Source organism: Onychostoma macrolepis, chromosome 12, assembly GCF_012432095.1.
Source record: "Onychostoma macrolepis isolate SWU-2019 chromosome 12, ASM1243209v1, whole genome shotgun sequence".
In the NCBI taxonomy this organism is placed as follows: Eukaryota; Metazoa; Chordata; class Actinopteri; order Cypriniformes; family Cyprinidae; genus Onychostoma; species Onychostoma macrolepis.
Genome location: NC_081166.1, coordinates 23,672,277 through 23,691,105, shown reverse-complemented (window position 1 = coordinate 23,691,105; position 18,829 = coordinate 23,672,277). Strand labels below are relative to the sequence as shown.

The 18,829-nt window shown below is 36.5% G+C and overlaps 1 protein-coding gene across 1 annotated transcript; it reads right to left on the bottom strand.

The window, feature by feature from the left end:
- Positions 1–2,066: 2,066 nt before the first annotated feature.
- pth3r (parathyroid hormone 3 receptor) lies at positions 2,067–18,517 on the bottom strand. The gene is made up of 13 exons (XM_058794047.1): positions 18,452–18,517; positions 14,071–14,176; positions 13,250–13,360; positions 8,954–9,075; positions 8,405–8,499; positions 7,789–7,942; positions 7,522–7,675; positions 7,319–7,379; positions 5,943–6,009; positions 5,662–5,756; positions 5,104–5,245; positions 4,508–4,549; positions 2,067–2,504 (listed from the first exon to the last, which is right to left on the bottom strand). The coding sequence occupies exons 1-13, from the start codon at positions 18,515–18,517 to the stop codon at positions 2,067–2,069; spliced, it is 1,653 nt and encodes a 550-aa protein (XP_058650030.1).
- Between the last annotated feature and the right edge of the window lie 312 nt (positions 18,518–18,829).

Sequence of the window (18,829 nt, the reverse complement as noted above, 5' to 3'; positions counted from 1 at the left end):
CTGACTGTGGTGAGAGGGCATCTAGGGCAGGGTGCTGAAAGATTGTGAAATATGTAGTTTTAGAGTAGAAGAAAGACTGAAGGAAAGAGCGCATCCATAACAGAAGGAAAAAATCTTTGTTTTGAATTGTATTAGAAGTAAAAAAATATCTGCCAGTCAAACACAAACACATGCATTCTTTCACACCCATTTTTGAAACCTTACATCAAACATTTATCTCCACTAAAAACTAATATCTTCGCTTACATTGTGGACATAATTTTGTCACTGATTTGCAAGGGGATTTTTAATGGAAGTGCTGGTTTCCTTGTGTCCTGGTGAAACTGTTTACTGTGTTCATCGTTAACATTATAATGACTGCCACTAATGAAGTACATATTCCAGTGACATACATATTTAATAAATAATTAAAATAAGTATTAAACTTGTTACAGACAGTACAGAATTTATTCAACACACATAAAAAAATAATAATTTTACATTAAACACCACATGGTCCTTTTTTGTCAGTCGATTTCTAAATACAAAATCACAAAATATCATTATCATTACAACCATCACAATCTTATGATTCTGGTTAATAATGCATTTAACTGCAACAAAACATAATATCTCCAAAATTAGAGCTCATATTCTAAATGCAGATTAAAGTAAGCATCATAATATCACAATGGCTTGGGCAGATATTTGAAGAGATGGTCCAACATGGACTGTCTCATTAATACTAATGCAGGTTTTAATTGCAGGACATCATTTTGAGATTCTTACTGAACATTAACTAAACAAATATTTGAAACGATAAAGAGAGACAATTGCATTCATTTTTACAGTTCATTTCAAATGTGAAACTTTTATCATGCAAATTTCTAGTGGCCTACAGGTTCTTTAACTGACTTACGTACTAAGGGTTTCATTTTCAGACTCACAAAGGAATGACACAGGAACTAAAAAGAATTGTGCCCATTGTTCCCCTTTAAATCCACATTGATTTTCAAGTTATGTACAAACCTTTCAACTAAGGAAAGTATCAGGAGGAGAGCATACCGTCCACTGATGTCCAGTAAAATCCTGTGCCATAAAACATTTTCTCTATATGCACAATATGCATGACAGACAAATATACGTATTTGCTTGACATCTCAGATTCAGACATCCATACAATACTAAAAACTCAACATTTTCTCACGAAAATGAGTGGTGCTTGCACTTTTAGAAACTCTACAATGTTAGTGTGCTGGGTTGGTTACTACAGTGTTTTCTAAATGTTTTCAGCATGTTGCTATGCTATGCTATGTAGTAGGGTGTTAAGGATGGTTGCTAGGACGTTGTTAGATGGTTTCTTATTGGCCATAGTCAAAATTGCACTCCTCCATGAGGCCTCTAGATATCGTTCTTTCTTGAATGTAAATCCATGGGATTTTTGTTTAATTGTCTGGCAGGTGAAAACCAGTCTTTGTGGCATAATGTACCATAAAAAATTATTTAGATTCATTTCTCATTTTCTTAAAAAAATAAATAAATAAATAAAACCAAAATCAAAAGTTATGGTGAGTCACTGACAGTGTAAGTGAATGAGGCCAGTTTTTGGAAGATTTAAATTTTATAAATTTATTTATAAATTAATTTAGCTATTTTATTTTATTAATACATTAATTCTTCTGTTAAAATGTATTATTTGAGCTGTAAATTTGTTACAGTAACTTTTTTAGGATCTGAGTATATGGGTGTGAAACTGAACTGTGAAAGTTGTGAAACTTAATATAATTTCACACACACAAAGGTTAGTAAGTGATTTTTCACACTAAATTCATGTTAACATTGTTTACATCATGTGGCTATACTATAGAAACACAACAACGGGTATTTCAACATTTACATTTGCATGTAACCTTTTTTTTTTCTTCTTCTTCTTTTTTAAGAAAATGAGAACTGAGCTGAAATTCATACCTGTGGTCAACAATATGCCACAAGTGCTGTTGACTGAGCTTAACTTGTATTTAATTCTAGACTATTTAATACTAAGGGCTTCTAATCATAAACACCAGTAATATTCAGCCAGGAGACCATCAAAGCATTGTTTCCAGTTCTTTCCAAGACATGGATCCTGAATGTTCATCATCTGCTACAAAATATGGCTCAAAATCATGCTCACTTTCCTCTGCATTCCTGCTGGTCTGCTTGCATGGAGACCTTTTCCCATCATTCTGCCTCAGAACCAGCTCATGCTGCCGCACTGTAAAAAACACAGTCTCTATGTCGTGAGGCGCATACCCAGGTAAGTTTCCTGAATTGTGGAGACGTGATTGTCCTTTGGCCCCCATGGTCCCCAGAGGCAGGCCTTTAGTGCCGCTGACACTGAGACACACACTCTGCGTTGTGGTGTGTGACATCATGCCTCCATAGTAGCCACTCCCACATCCCGCGCTGCTGTTGACACGAGCTTTCTGCTTCAGGTCTATTGCAAGACTGCGCCTCAGCCAAGCCTTCTTAACCTCTGCCTGCACCTGTTCATGATGGAGAGACAAAAAAAGAAATAGACAGAGAAAAGAGACTAAGACAACGTGATGTATGTGGTTTCTTCTATGTTAAAATACATTCACTTGTTCCAGCTTAAAGAAATAAGTTGTGTCCCAAATGAAAACCTTTTTTACAATACTATGTAGTGTATGAAGGTTATTTTGTCATGCGGCATTGGAGTCTCATAGCCCTTACCCCTCCAGTATGTAATTACCAATACAGCAAAAAAATAAAATACTCTCTGGCCAAAATATATTTTAAATATAGGCTAAAAGCTAAATGAAATATCTTTTTGAAATTGAAAAATATTTAGTTTCAACCTTCATGTACCAAAATATATTTCAAAATGTATTTTGGGGGCAAGAAAATTCATTTCCAGCCTTACAGTTGCCTAATAGCTTATTACCAAAACTACCAAAGTGCATAGTTCATAAGTCAACTGAGATGCATCAATTTTAAGTAAAAATTTAAAAGGCTTCTGGTGTCGTCAACTTCCAGTTATTTTCATCTATACAAAACAGCTTGTTATGCTGCTTGATATTGGAAACTGGTATTTCTTTTATTATTTTAATGTAGTACTGTGTTATTGCAATTATAGACACACTGGTTTGTAGCACAAATAGTTTACTGTTCACAGCACTTTTTATTCTCCTTGTTAATTTACCTATAGTGACTAATGAATCAGAAGTCTTGCACTCACAGAAAATAGCATCTTCCACGTTGCAAAATATTATAAGGTGGATAGTTCACCCAAAAATGAAAATCCTTGTCGGTACAAATTGGGTAAAATTTCAGCCATAGTCACACAGACAAGAAATCAGAATGAAAAGTTTGAGTAAAAGATGACAGACCTTAAATTTTTAAGTGAACTATGCCTTTAAATATGCAGAGACAAATTAAACAAATATAAGCCATTTGTGTTTGATTCCCCCCAAAACTGTATAAACTATCAATAAAACATTGCTCTGTTTATATTTAAGCTCCCCAACCAGCCCAAAACAAGCAACATTAACTAAAGGCATTATTCTTATAATTAGGCTATACATTCTGTCATAAATAACACTCTGCATCTTTAAAGGATTAGTTCACTTCCAGAATAAATATTTCCTGATTATTTACTCACCCCCGTGTCATCCAAGATGTTCATGTCTGTCTTTCTTCAGCTGAAAAGAAATTAAGGTTTTTGAGGAAAACACTTCAGGATTTTTCTCCATATAGTGGACTTCAGTGGGACCCAATTGGTTGGAGGTTCAAATTGCAGTTTCAATGTAGCTTCAAAGGGATCTACACGATCCCAGTGGAGGAATAAGGGTCTTATCTTACAAAACGATCATCATTTTCTAATTATTGCCTATACTTTTTAACCATAAATGCTCATCTTGCACTAGCTCTGTGATGCGCGTCTGTGACTTGTGACCTGTGACGCATTACGTAATCTTGTTGGAAAGGTCACACATGGTTAGTTCTTCGTCTGTGTACTTCGGTTCAAAATGTAGGGTGAAAAACTCCATCTCATTTTCTTCTCCAATTCAAAATCATCCGACATTGTTGTTTTACCTAAAGGGCGTTTGACTTTCTTTGCATGATCACTTTGTAAACACCGGGTCAGTACTTCCGCCTACTTCAATATAATTTTGGGGTTTTTTTTAGAAAATGACTGATTGCTTCACCAGATAAGACCCTTATTCCTCGCCTGGGATCGTGTAGAGCCTTTTGAAACTGCATTGAAACCACTATATGAAGAAAAATCCTGGAAAGTTTTCCTCAAAAAACCTAATTTCATTTTGACTGAAGAAAGAAAGACATGAACATCTTGGATGACATGGGAGTGAGTAAATTATTAGGAAACTTTTATTCTGGAAGTGAACTAATCATTTAAACCTGCATTTTTCAAAGAATGCTTATTGAACTGTTCAAGTTCACACCATCAAGTCACACTGGGTAAATACAGTAAGTACACACGTATAAATCGAAAGTGTGAAACACTCACCTCCCCATTGCAGAAGCAGTAAATAAATGCCACAAAGAAACCCTGTGGAAATTAAAAGAAAAATTCCAATGAAATCATAAACAGAAAAAGCATGCGATTTTTCAGGGCAGCAACCATGTATGATGCTTCATGTTCTCTAACCAAATTAAAGCAACGTGAAAAGCTCCATTGACAAGTCATTTGTATGTTTAAAAGTTGTATCTGTTAACATGAACTACAGTAACAATAAAAATTTGTATTTTATTGACTAATGTAAACAAATGTTAATAAAAACCATAAGCAATTGTTCACTGTTAGTTAATGTCAGTTAATGCATGTAAAGTGTAACCCTGTCATCTTAATTCATCAATTCTTATTGAAAATTAATCAGCTAATTAAACTTATATGGAAAGTGTAAATCATTGTCACTGTGAACATAACGGTTTCAAAGACTATTCCATTTTTAGCAACTGAATCCCAAATTGATTTCCTTCATATCTATTATTTGCAGATTATAGGTTTAAAAATGTCCTTGGGGAAAACTTGCCAGGTCAAAAGAGACCCCTGACCCCAGCTGAGTGGATCTGATTTTTTTTTTTTTGAAAACTGGACTATACCTGTGAAGAGTTGAAGAGCATCTCATAATGCATCTGAATCTGCCACAGCAGACCTGTGACCTCAGTGTATGGAAGAGCCATGAACAGCATGTAATGAACTCCAAACAGTGGCATCAACACCAGGGTTGACTTCAGCAGTTTCCTATACAGTAAACAGCAAATAAATCACTTCAAATCACGTGTGTGTTTACATGCACAAACACACACGTGTGTGTGTGTGTGTGTGTGTGTGTGCGCGTTTTTGTGAAAAGTCAGGACATAGATTTGTATAATGACATAGGTATGACATAGGTATTACAAGGTGAAGGTGACTTTTCAGGACATTAACCCATGTCCCCACTTTTCAAAACGCTTATAAATCATACAGAGTGAGGTTTTTTGGGGGAAAGTTGAAATGCACAGTCTCCTGTAAGGGGTAGGTTTAGGTGTAGGGTTGGTGTAGGGCAATAGCACATACAGTAAGTACAGTATAAAAACCATTACGCCTATGGGATGTCCACACTTTTCACAAAAACGAACATGTGTGTGTGTGTGTGTGTGTGTGTAGTAATTTATAACCTGTACTGCTGTCTAGGGTCTAGTTTTCCAGTGTTTGTTTCCCACAACTTAGAGGCCAGAACCCTGATGATATTGAGGAAGAGAAAGAAGTTTACCTAGATAAATAAAACACACAAAAATAAGTGACTTTTAAGTTGTGATTTTCTGATAGGAAGCATTTAGTGTTAATAAAATATGGATACTATATTTTCCATTTGATAAAGTACATATTTTTGTTATATTTAATTTAAAGACTTGAATTATTATTGGTATTAATTAGAGAAAAATATACATTTTCTTACAACAATGGCTGCCAGGATAGGTACTTGATAGATCCATTTGAGATTGCCGGCGCTTATATCCCAGCACCTAGAGATGAAGAAAGCCAGCCTTCAATGCTTTAGAAAGCACTCTCAATCATCTATTATCTTTATAATACACTCATTACACAGTTCAGTGTAAAACATTAAATTCTTAAAAAAAGAGTTTTTCCTGAATATTTTCCTCACACATCCTCTATAAAAAGTCCAAAGCAAATTACCTACTTTTTCAACAAACTCAATGGTTCTATGAGAAATCTAATCCCTTCTGAATGCAGATGTCTGTGACTGAGGATATTTTATCGCAGCACTCCTCCATGTGTGTTTTTTGACTACACTGATCTACCATTTGCACATTAATCTTGCTGCACCTGGACAGCATCCAACTAAAAAATTTATATAATACAATTCTGGAAACCATTTACAATAAGGTTTGATTTATTAACATTAGTTAATGCATTACCTAACATGAACAAACAATTTTTTGTATTTTTATTTTATTTGTAACTGTATTTTTACAGCATTTATTAACCTTTGTTAATGTTAGCTAATAAAAATGATATTAATGTTATTAGTTATTAGTTCACAGTGCATTAACTAATAATAAAAGATACAACTTTTGTATAACTATTGTGTATTTTAACTAATATAGATAACTGATTTTAACAAATGAAATCTCATTGTAAATTGTTACCAAAATTCTTACTTCAGAAAAGCCTTATTTGTGCTAATATGGTGGAAATTACTAGACATCCAGGCTTTAGTCTAAACAATGTAGGCCCTACATTGCGCATCATCAGCATATAAATTATATGAAATTTTGTGTTTACAAAAAAAAAGGAAACTAATGGAAACATATACAGTGAAAATAAAATTGATCCAAGAATAGTACCCTGCAGCACACCGCTGTTTAATATAGCCAATAAATAAATACATGAATGAAAACACGAACTACTTAAACAACTGCTTGAACGCACCATAAATATCTTGACTTCACAGGTTCAGCCAGAGACTATTTTTAGAAAGGCCAAAATTAGGTCTTGCCTGGAATTTGCTACAAACTATGTGACAAAACATAAACCATTTGGAAAAAAAGTTTTGTGGTTTGATGGGACCTATTTGGCTTAAAAGTGCAAGCCAAACAAAGCTCAACACCCAGAAGATAATACATTTATTCTCCAAACTGCATGTCCTATGTAGGGTTGTGGGGATGTTAGGGTCAATCCCAGAGTCTGAGGCCGAAGGCAGGGAACTCAGGAGATCATATTCTAAGTTGTTAACATTAAGAGCTTCAACAGAAACCTTTACATGTAGGCACTGCATGCATGTATGCCACCTGTTTGTGTGAGTAAACCTACTGTGTGTCTGCCAGAGACACCCGGGCACTGACCCATATGGACACAAACACTGCAGGTATTCCTATGAAAAAGGAAGCAAGAGAGACTGAAGCAGGGTGTTAAAGGAGAATACTATCTATATTTTGTACCCTCAATGCCATCATTTATTGCTCTAAAAAATGTTACTATCATATGCTATCTTCAAATTAAAAGTGACAACTCACCCCAGCCTATGATTGTTAAAGCCCACAGACAGTTTTTATCAGACAGGAAGGCCATGAAGATCAGACTATGCAAATACAGACCCTCCACCAAGATCCAATAATGATTGGTTGCCAAGAGATACAGGAAGAGGGTCACAGCAACCTTGCAGCCCACCTGTTAGCACACAGAACAATAAAACCAATGTTGGGTTCTGCAGACACTTATTACACTGTGTTATTTATGTCCAGTATTTATGTATTCATGTGCAAATGTGTTTTTGTGAGTACCATGTAGGGTCTTTGTCCAATGGCCCCATCTTCTAGTTTGCCTTCATCTGTGACAGCATAAAGAACGGCATCTTTCACAAATATACTGATTGCTCGGCATATGAATGAGGTGAAGAGGTGGATGTGGATGTAGTTACGAGTGCAATGGAGACGTCTATAGAAAAAAAGAAACAGAGAAAGGAGAATTATCAAACTGCTATCAAACTGCTGAAAAAGCTTCATTTCATTGTCTCATACTGTAGGTCACACGACAATGCAGATGTAGTATATCCAGATTGCTTTCATGATGAATTGTAACTTTTTTAAGTGCAATTAATTGAACTTACGGGTATTTTTGACCCACGTCAAGTATGACTTAAGTACATCTTCATATGTAATTTTACAATTACTTGATTCTTGTTATTAATTACTAGTGTGAACTGAATGTAAAGTTTTGATTCTGCATGGGTAAATTACAACTATTCCCTGCTACAACTAGGACCTGCTGATTGTCTGATCAGATCATAGCAAAGATATATCATAAGTCTGTATCTGAACACATGTGTATCATATGCAATGCTACTCTTACATTAAAAACTTGATATTTATCTTGTCTAAATGTTAATTTTGCACTTACTTAAAATAGCAAAGGATAAAGACAGCCACCAGTAATGCCGCCAGTGATATGGAGTATCCAATAGTGTACATGAGATAAAGTCGCTCAAAGATCTCCTAAATAAACACAGCAAAATAGTACACAAATTATTGAGCGTATGTACATGTGACTGTAAATGCCTGTACATTTTAGTCCTTGCTCTTATTTTATTCCTTTTGGACAAAAAAACAAACAAAAAAAACAATACATTTTTTTGTGTGTGTGTGTTGCTATGCTGATGTTTCTGTGTGGTTGCTATAGGTGGTTGGTGACTGAACCATGTAAAAAGAGCACATATCAAACTATCTATGATATTCTGGTCTAAAGAAATGGTTCAGGTCCCTCTTTCAATTTAATCTATTGAATTTTGAATATTGAATTTATAATCATTTTGTTTCAATTTTGTTAAGCCATCTTCCAGGTGATGTCAATTACTTGACTCTGCATTATATAGTATAATATGAGCAATAGAAATGTAATGCATGCCATAAATTGGATAATAGCTGCCAATGAGTTATGAAAAATACACACCTCCTGATCGCTGTGGTTAGTGTGCAGGTAGGTGGTGCATTCTGTGTAGTTAGCCCATGTCCGGTTTATAGTTGACACCTGCTCCCAGTTACCTGATGCATCACAGTGGCGATATGCGTATCCTAAAATGCACATAAAACCGTAATGCTTATACTTAAGTATATAGTGTGGCTGCGTACACTTAAAGATGTGACAGAATTCACAGACCGTGCTTGATATGTTTCCCCTTTAAGGATGTTTAGTTGCCTGTGGTGGGGGGGTTTCCACAAAAGCCATAAAAGCAATAGCCAGTTCTCAGCTTTTCATCCAATTGTAATGTTGTCTTTGTTCATTTAATCGCACAAATACCTACTGTACATGTAGTGACCCTGATACTCTTGGACGTTTCCAGAGTTTTTTGTTGTTGTGGTTTGACAAGATGAAAGCCAGCGCAGTTGCTCTCAAGTTACCAGAGTTTTGGGAACAGCAAGCCGCGGCAGGGTTTGCACAGGTGGAGGCACAATTCACGCTGCGAGACATCACTGCAGATGTCACAAAGTATTACTACATAGCAGTTTTGCTCAGCAGCTCCACAGCATCGCAAACCATCGCAAATCGCAGCCCCCTGAGAGGGACAAGTATGTCAAAATCAGCAATCAGCAAATCAAACTGCACAAGCGCCACACGGCGAAACGACTCTGGATTATGTTTTTATCATGAACGCTTTGGGGACAGGGCCAAGAAGTGTTGCTTGCCATGTACTTTCTGTGGTAGAATTACCACGGGGGTCAGCAGTCTGTGAATGCTGTGGACACTGGCCATGCTAGTTGCCTTCACGTCATTACTGACAATATATCAGGGTGAAATGATAACTGGGGTCCAGGTGAGTGTACTGCCAGTGACTCCACTCGACATGTGTCCACTCGACAACCCCTTACTGGAGGCTGCTAAAGCAGCAAAATCCCAACATACGGTAAGCACTAAGTTAAGCTGTGTTTTAATGGACGGCATTTCACTTGGGATTTTGTTGTGACTAAGTTGGCTCGTCCTTTGCTGGGTGCTGATTTTCTTTGTGCAATTGTTTGTTGGTAGATGCACAAAACTGCCGCTTATTCAATGCAAAAGATTTCAATTATTTTCCATGTATGCTCAGCGTCTTTTCAACTACAAACTTGACAAATGCTTCAGAGTCTAGTTGCGAGTTTTTGCAAATGGTCGCTGAGTTTTCTGACAACTCAGTAAACTTTCTCCACATCATACATTTCAACATCATATTTCTACTACAGGTCTGCCTGTGTATGCTCACGCTCACTGTCTTGAATCGTTGAAATTAGCTGTTGTTAAAGCTGAGTTTGCATACATGGGAGAATTAGGTATTTTACAATGCTGAAATAGTCCTTGGGCTTCTCCCTTGCACATGGTGCCTAAGTTGGATTGCAGTTACGGTCCGTGTGGCGATTATCACAGACTCAATGATGCCAATGTTCACAACCTTGTTCTGCATGTTCAAGATTTCTCAGCGCAGCTAGCCTGCAAAACAATTTCCTCCAAAGTTGACTTTGTGCGAGGTTACCAACAAGTGCCAGTCCACCCGGATGGTATTCCAAAAACTGCTGTTGTCACACCTTTTGGATTATTTGAGTTCATGCGAATGCTGTTTGGCCTGAAAAATGCCACTCAGACTTTTCAGAGGACTGTGTTACAGGGTCTAGCAGAGGCAGCCATGTTGGTGCATCCACTTCCAGATGTTCCAATTGATCTTACTACAGATGCTTCTGATTTCACTGTTGGGGCTGTCCCCTGACACACAGCACCATTATGCTACGGCATCCCGAGTTCAAATCCTGGCTTTTGGACCTTTCCCGATCCCACTCCACCTCTCTCTCCCACTTTACTTCCTGTCATTACACCGTCCTATCTAAATAAAGCCAAAAATGCCAAAAATCAATGTTTAAAAAAATTGTCTAGCATGGCCTTATGAAAAATGCATAAGAGCATGGTCCATTTCATGCGTCACATTAAGGCACCGCTGGTGCGTTTTCAGGTACTGGAACATAGTTTCAGTCATTTAACCTTGTTGGTCCTCTTCCTCTGTCTCGGGGGTACGCTCACCTGCTCACACTGGTGGATTGTGTGAAGTTGTGCCCTTTTTCTCAACATCAAGTGGGGACATTGCACGTGCTTTTACTGGCACCTGGATTGCCAGATTTGGCACCCCGTTAGACATCTCTTCAGACCGCAGTTTGCAGTTCACGTTTGCACTTTGGGTGGCAGTTGTGCATAATCTGGGCATTAAGCTTCATCACACAACATCTTATCATCCACAAGCGAACGGCCTGTGTGAACATTTTCACAGCTCCATGAAGTCTGCACTGAGGGCTGCCCTGAAGGATGACAACAGGTATGACTGGCTCCCTTTGGTGTTGCTGGGACTTCGGACGGCCCCTAAGGAGGATTTACTGGCTTGTTAAGCATAGCTTGTTTATGGGCAGACACTTAGGGTGCATGGCAACTTTGTTCCTGGTATGAACACTCCGTGGTCTGGATCAGAACACAAACCCACTCTGCAAAGCCATGACTTCACTTTCATTCCAGTGCCCACCTCTCAGCATGAACTTAACAAGGCTTGGGTTCCCAATGATCTGTCTTCTGCAAAATTTGTGTTCATTCGACATGATGCACACAGAGGGCCATTGAAACCACCATATGATTGGCCATTCAAGGTTCTGGAGTCCACGGATAAGACATTGGTAATTGATGTAGGTGGGAGGTCAGAATGTGTCTCAACTGAACACCTTAAACCAGCTCACAGAGTCCAGGATCAGCCAACTGAGGTGGCCATGGCACCTACCTCTGTCAACAAATCGGGCCAGTTTGTTGCTTGAGCTTTTCCTGGTAATAGCCACATCTCTTCTACTTGCCGTGCTCGTACTGTGACAGAATACCAGACCTGAAAAGAAGATGGATCTAGCAGCCATCCACCTCTTCCTCTTCCTCACCCAGGATGATCACTCCCTTGAAGACCATATCACATATTTATTTTGGAACATCCCCATAAATAACTCTACCTTGTCAGTTTGTTAATTTCATTTTATTACACTGGATTTCATGAACAGTTGAAAACCAATATCCCTTTTTCTTTTGATGGTACGCAAGGGAAATGTATTGATTTTTTTTTCTTTCACCATGGATGAAGTGGACGAGGGCTTTGATTGCAACTCACCCGCCACAGACCTAGAGCTCACACTCACCACTGACTTTCTGCCAGTGGAGATGTTCGTCATGGAGCTAGAAGCGGAGGACATGCTTGTTTCAGACCCTGAACCTGTTACCATATCTGTCTCAGAGCTAGAGCCAGCAGCCATGTCTGACCCAGAGGGAGCACTAATCCAGTTTGACATCCTGAAGTGGACATCCTACCTGTGTCCTCCCCCTCGAAGCTCTTCCTTCTCTTCTGGTCCTTTCCGCCTGTCCTGTCTGGAAACTTTCCAGTCTCCAAGCTCCTTCATCTCCGCTGGTTCCATCCAGCCTTCAAGCTCCTGCATCGCAACCATGGAGGCCATACCATGTTTCCTTGTCCTGACCATGGAGGTCATCCAAAACCTAGTCATCCTCACTGGTCCTGTCCAGCTGCTTGGCTCCTCCCCTTCTGCTGGCTACATCCCACTTTATGGCTCCGCTTTCACCCTGGGTTTTCATCTCCTTGTTTCCGCCTGGGTCTCTAACTCTCCCAGCTTCGCCTCGCTCAATTAATCGCCTTGTTAACCTCGATCTACAGTCAAATCTCCACCCTGGCTCCTCTATCCATCAACTCCAATGTGAGTTCTTCTTCTACCGGCTTCTCCAGTGTGTCCTCCTCCTCAGGTCCCTCCATAAAATTCACCCAGGGGTCCTGGCACTCTCTCCCACTCTTTTGGTGTAGTTTTTGCTTCCACTGCCATGTGGTGCTTAGCGGGTGCCTAGTGAGGGTAAATATCACGTTTTGTTTACTTAAATATCCGTTTCTATAAAATAAAATGTGGGCCCATTTAGTTCCAAGTACTGAAGTTATATTACTAATATAAAGTATAATACTGCACTTTTTTTTTTTCGTATACTTACTGCATAAAGTATGTTTTACAGAAGTTTAGAAATCTACTTTTTTTTTGTAAGGGTTAACTTTTCAGTTTTCTTTTTTTCAACTTTTCTTTAAAACACATTTTACACTCCCAGCTTAAAATACAGAGTAATATAAGTAAGGCATTAATAGGTTCATGTTCTTGAAACTGGAGAAATCACATACTTTAATTTCATTTTGTTCAGGGGGGTTTAGCAGACCTTTGTGGTTGAAGTCATAGATGTACTCAGGACAGAGAACTGCAACCGTCTGATCGGGCTTTCCCATGGGCCAGCAAATGATCCCATCCCATTCAGGAACACAGTGATCCTCTGACAATGTACACAAATATAATTTTTTTTTACCAAAAGTATAACATGAAATGCATCTATATTTAACTAAAATATGCATTCAAAGTATTCTCCAACAAAATGTTTGAAGGTGACAAGTCAAATTAATCTCTCAACATATACTGTAGTATCCCAAAAGTAAATCCGGTATATTTTTGATATAACCCAACAGCAATGGGTCTGCATTCATCACACAATTATGCAATTCTATATCCTGCTATAAAGTGACTGATCACTATGAATAACAAAGGAACCTGAGCTCAAATCAATATTTCTTATCTTAAAATCTTCATACAAACAGGGCCACAGTCTAATTTGCCATAATCATAGATCTCGCTGTCTTCAGGAAATTGGATCCGTGGGGGTAGGAAGATACCATCTTTTGATTGCTTCAGTTAGCTTTATATTATGCCAAATTACACATTTAATTTAATTAGAGATGGTAGATATCAGAATATATGAGTCATATTTTTTTCTCCTCTTCAAGTGAAAATCATAAGTTTGATTGGCTTTAAAAGTAATTGCATGCTTCTCCTCAACAGGCCCTATAATTTGAGAGGCTATACTTAGGATTAGGGGTGTTTCTGACATTGTACAACAGTCATTTACTCACACAATAATTACATACACATTTCTCATTGAAGCAATCTTACAATTAAGTGCACAAATCAAGCAGAAACACACTATAATACCTCTGACACCATCTAACTGTGCACGGATGCTTCTCTCACACCTCGTCCGTGCATCAATCAGAAGAAAGATCTGTTCATCTCTGGTGATGACATCATCAGAATCAATCTGTAAGAACAGCAACATAGAAAGAGAGAACATTACTCTCTCGCTTTCACATTTTTTCACTTTACACAATTCTAGTCAACACACCATGATGAATACCAACAGCGCAGTATCATCATAATCAACATATCTTGATTCTGAAAGATAGTGGTAATTTTTTTTTTCTTAATGTTATTGTGCATTTTTTACATGGTAGATAAAATTATATGTGCATTAATTTTTCTTTTTTTTTCTTTTATTTGGGCACTTTCATTTATGTCTCATGGTGTGGTTTTCTTTTTGTTATCCCAAAAACAAATGCATTTAACTGTACTGAATATGCAACTGTATTGTATTTTTTTTTTTTTTAAATGTTAAAAGACTTTAATTGCAGAAAATATAGTATTCAATAAATGACATACTTTATAATCCACTTTAGTCCAATTTGTAATAATGTGAAATTAAAAAGTTTTGCTTTAAAGTACATTTTAAATCATTTTTTAAAAAACATTTTAAATTACCATTTGTCATGATTTCATGACATACACTTATAACTAAAGTATAAAATACTTGATTAGTATTACATATAGAGTTAACATATTTTAAATATTTAAAGTTAAAGTTTTTAAAGTTGTGTTTGTCAGTACATTCAACAGTACTCAAGGGATATGAATGTCACATAAAAAACTTTAATCATTTTTTAAAAAGCCTTTTATGTTTATATATTGTTTTTATTGTCCCTGACATTCTTTCAAGACTTTCAACAAAGAGTGCAATAATATACATAAACATGTTGGAAAAAATGGTTGTTTTACCATTTTATCTACACATGTGAGATTACAAAAGACTAACAACAACCTCCCTTAGTTTCCATGCATACGCTTTATGGTTTTCCACAATCTCAGCTGAAATCATTGACATATCATCCATCTATCACTATCTGGCGCACCTTCTTTTAGGCTGATGTGCTGTCTCTCAGTGTTGTGAAATATTTGCACAGTCCTGTGGTATGTGACAAGCTCTCTTCAGTCTTCAGGATGAGAGAGCATATCCAACCTTACACACCCCACACCCATGGCCATCCCTCACCACTGTCCCACATTATGAATCCTCACGAGTAGAGAAACACAGAAGCATTTGTGCCCTGAATACATTCATAACCACCAAACAAAACATCAAGCTCGCACACTGACCATGAGAACAAAGAAAGAAAGAAAGAAAAGGACGCTAAACAAGTAACAATTAAGTTGCCATGAAATCAAAAATGACCCTGTTTGTTTTCTTACTGAAAAAGAAATCCACATCCAATTCTTAATGATATTTTGGTCTCTATATGACTTGTTGATTTCAGGAATTGTTCACAGCACAGTTGTAGCACACAGAATTGAGAAAAAGTTACTAGCCAAAAATTAATAATTTGGGTTTGTTCAGATCTCTAACCCTTAATTTGAGCAATAGTAACAGTAATGCTTGCATTTAATTATAATAATAGTGGTAAAATATGACATTGTGAATGTATTTCTAAAATCTTATTATTTGTTTGTTTTTGTTTTGTAATAGCATCACAAAAATTTCAAATTAAAATTGCAATTCTGTAATGCTTTAAAATTTCATACACACACAGAGATAACATTGTAATCACAGCATCATCATTAGTTCACAGTCCTTAATGGATTAAAACTAAAACTGCAAAGAGTCAATTAACCATCTGTCTCATTTGATTTGTGTTTTTGTTTACCCCAGGAAGACATAGGCATTAATGAACCACACTCTCACACAATCTAATGCCATTGATTCGTAATAATTGGTTTGTGTGACTGCCCAGTAAAACAATTGTGAAGATGTCATCTGATAGATATAAGTGAATGTTTATTTCATTACACATTTAATTCGTGTTTGAAGAGGGTTATTCTATTTCAGTAGTCGAGAGGTAAACTTTCGAACTTGCCAGATAATCTAAAAACATCTTACTAACTAATTTACTAACATTTAATTTCACTTGGATGTTCAAACACCTGTCTTCTCCAGTGAAGGTGCAATTAGTGGCATGGCAGTGCGCTTGATCAATAGTGCTTCTCGGGGTCATGTTAATACTGTTTCTAAATTGTCTGTTTATCGAGCGTTCATCTCTCTCTGACAGACTCGTTTTCTGCTTCATTGAACATGTACATGCATTAGCCAGTAATTCTCTCTGAGGTTGACAGGACAAACAAAGAGATACTTTCATTTCCTCAATAGCCAGACATATGCACAACCATGAAAAAATATAAATTTCTTTACGCCCAAGCTAAATTTCAGTCAGTCAACCGTCATGAAAGAGTGAAAGGTGAAAAGGGTAATTTTCCCTATGCCCGAGTGATTTCTTGGCTGGGGAATCTCTCTCTCACACACACACACACACACACACACAGTGTCTGCGGTCTTCTCATCGACCAATAAAATGTATGTGGCTGATGAGACATCGATCCAAATAGACAACTGGGAAAACTGTTTAACTGAAGATGATCATCTGTGTTCAACTAGTAGTCAATAACGCTGAATTCTAAATTGGATTCATAACTGAATTTAAAGTAAAAATCCATTCAAAATTTAGTCACATTAGAGAAAATGAAAAGCACTTGAAATATCGGTCCCACTTTATATTAAGTGGCCTTAACTACTATGTATTTACATTTAAATTAATCATTTGGTACAATGCACTTATTCCGTGCATACATGTTTTTACATTGTACTTATATTTTAAAAAATACCTGCATGTTATCACATCATGTAAATAATTTCTATAATTACATTTGTAATTACACTGTTGGCCCATCCCTTATACCTTAAGCCCCCTTAACCTACCCATACCACCAAACCTGTCCCTAACCTTATACCTGTATCCCACCTCAATGGCAGCAGAATTTGTTTTGCAATACAATATGAAATACAATAAGTACATTGTCCTTATTTTTTTATGTAGTGGGACCGAGATATCTCTAAAAGAGCATGCACAGTCATTCATAACATTTGTTGATTAAGTTATGTATTTTTTTTTTCATTTATGTTGATCATATTCACAGTGTATTTGCACTTAATATGGTCTCATTCTTTATCACAAGAAATTTTATTAATTTCACATAAATTTATATACTTTTTAAGCAATTCTATGAATCAAAGTTGTTATAGAGACAAGCACAATTAGGAAGGAACCATTAAACTATAATCTATAAAGATATAACTATATATATATATATATATATATATATAGACAGACAGACAGACAGACAGTCAGATAGATCTAAAGATATATATTGTTATACAACGTTATGCAACCCTAATGAAAAAGAAGTAGACTTTTGCATAGATTTAAAAGGAGTAATTATCGCAGAAATTATATACTTTATAAGAATATAAGTGCAAACAATGTGTATCAGAGTGTTTTACCCACTATACACAATCAAACCAACAAAAGAGCAATATTATGTAAGTGCTGTGACAAGTCCAAGTTAGTCTAATGCAGTAAACGTAGCAAGTTTTTTTCTTGTAATATATATAAAGAAAACAAGTAGATAAAATAGAAAAAAGAATAAAGAAGGCTAGTGTTAGAGGATACTTTTTTTTTGGTATAATAAGTCAAAAGAAAACAAGCAAATAGAATAGAAAAACAATAGAGAACATATAGTGTTAGAGGGTAACTTTTTTAAAATAAATAAAAAGAAAACAAGTAAATAGAATAGAAAAAGTAGGCTATAGAGAATGCTAGTGTTAGAATGTCATTTTTAAATAAATAAAAAGAAAAATAGGCAGAATAGAAACAGATATGTTACTGCCGAATGTATTGACAAACATTAATGGCAAACCTAAATATGTTTTGTCAATATGTTATGTCTAAATATGTAATGTCATTTCTATTGATACTTGCACATTTTTAATGATGAAGTTGCAATTTTGTACAATTAAAGTATATTAACTCATCAAAAAGTGTACTTCTTTAAAGCATGATAAAACAATGATTTAAAATGCTCTTTGAAGTAAAACTTTTGTATTACAAAATGCTCTTTTTAAAAGCGTACGTTAGTGTACTCTCTTTAATATAAGTGACCTTTTATTTAAGTAATATATTATCTGTAGTAATATAAAGTAATACACACACACACACTTCAGATCTGAAGTACACATCACATGCACATTCAACACAGTAAAGCACATTCTTTTTCACAAGGTTAAGTCAAGACAAATGTGTGCAAACTGACCCCACAGTAGATGTATTAGAGTTAACGTAGGGAAGTAAGCACATGCCAGTAGTGAAATACTCACCAGAGCTCTGGCTTTCATCAGCACACAGCACAACACAAGAGCCACGGAGACCTCCACTGACACCATGCTTAACCCAAGACCTTTGACCTTTTCCAGAACTTCAGCTCTCCAGAGAGCTCCTGTTTCTCTTCAGGACATGGTGGTCTAATTGAGGTGCAGAGAAGTGACGTTTGGAGCCATTACTGCTGTGTTGTGTTAAAGCTGATGTTATTCTGATGTCGTTGCGTCCACCAGCTATTCGTCTGTTGGAGTGTGATCAATAGTTTGTTTTAGCCGCGGTTACATTTGAATATATAGACATATTTCAAAAGAGTAAACTCCACTTCTTTGTAAAATGTTTAAAGTAAAAAAACAAGGGAAAGATGACAATTGAATATT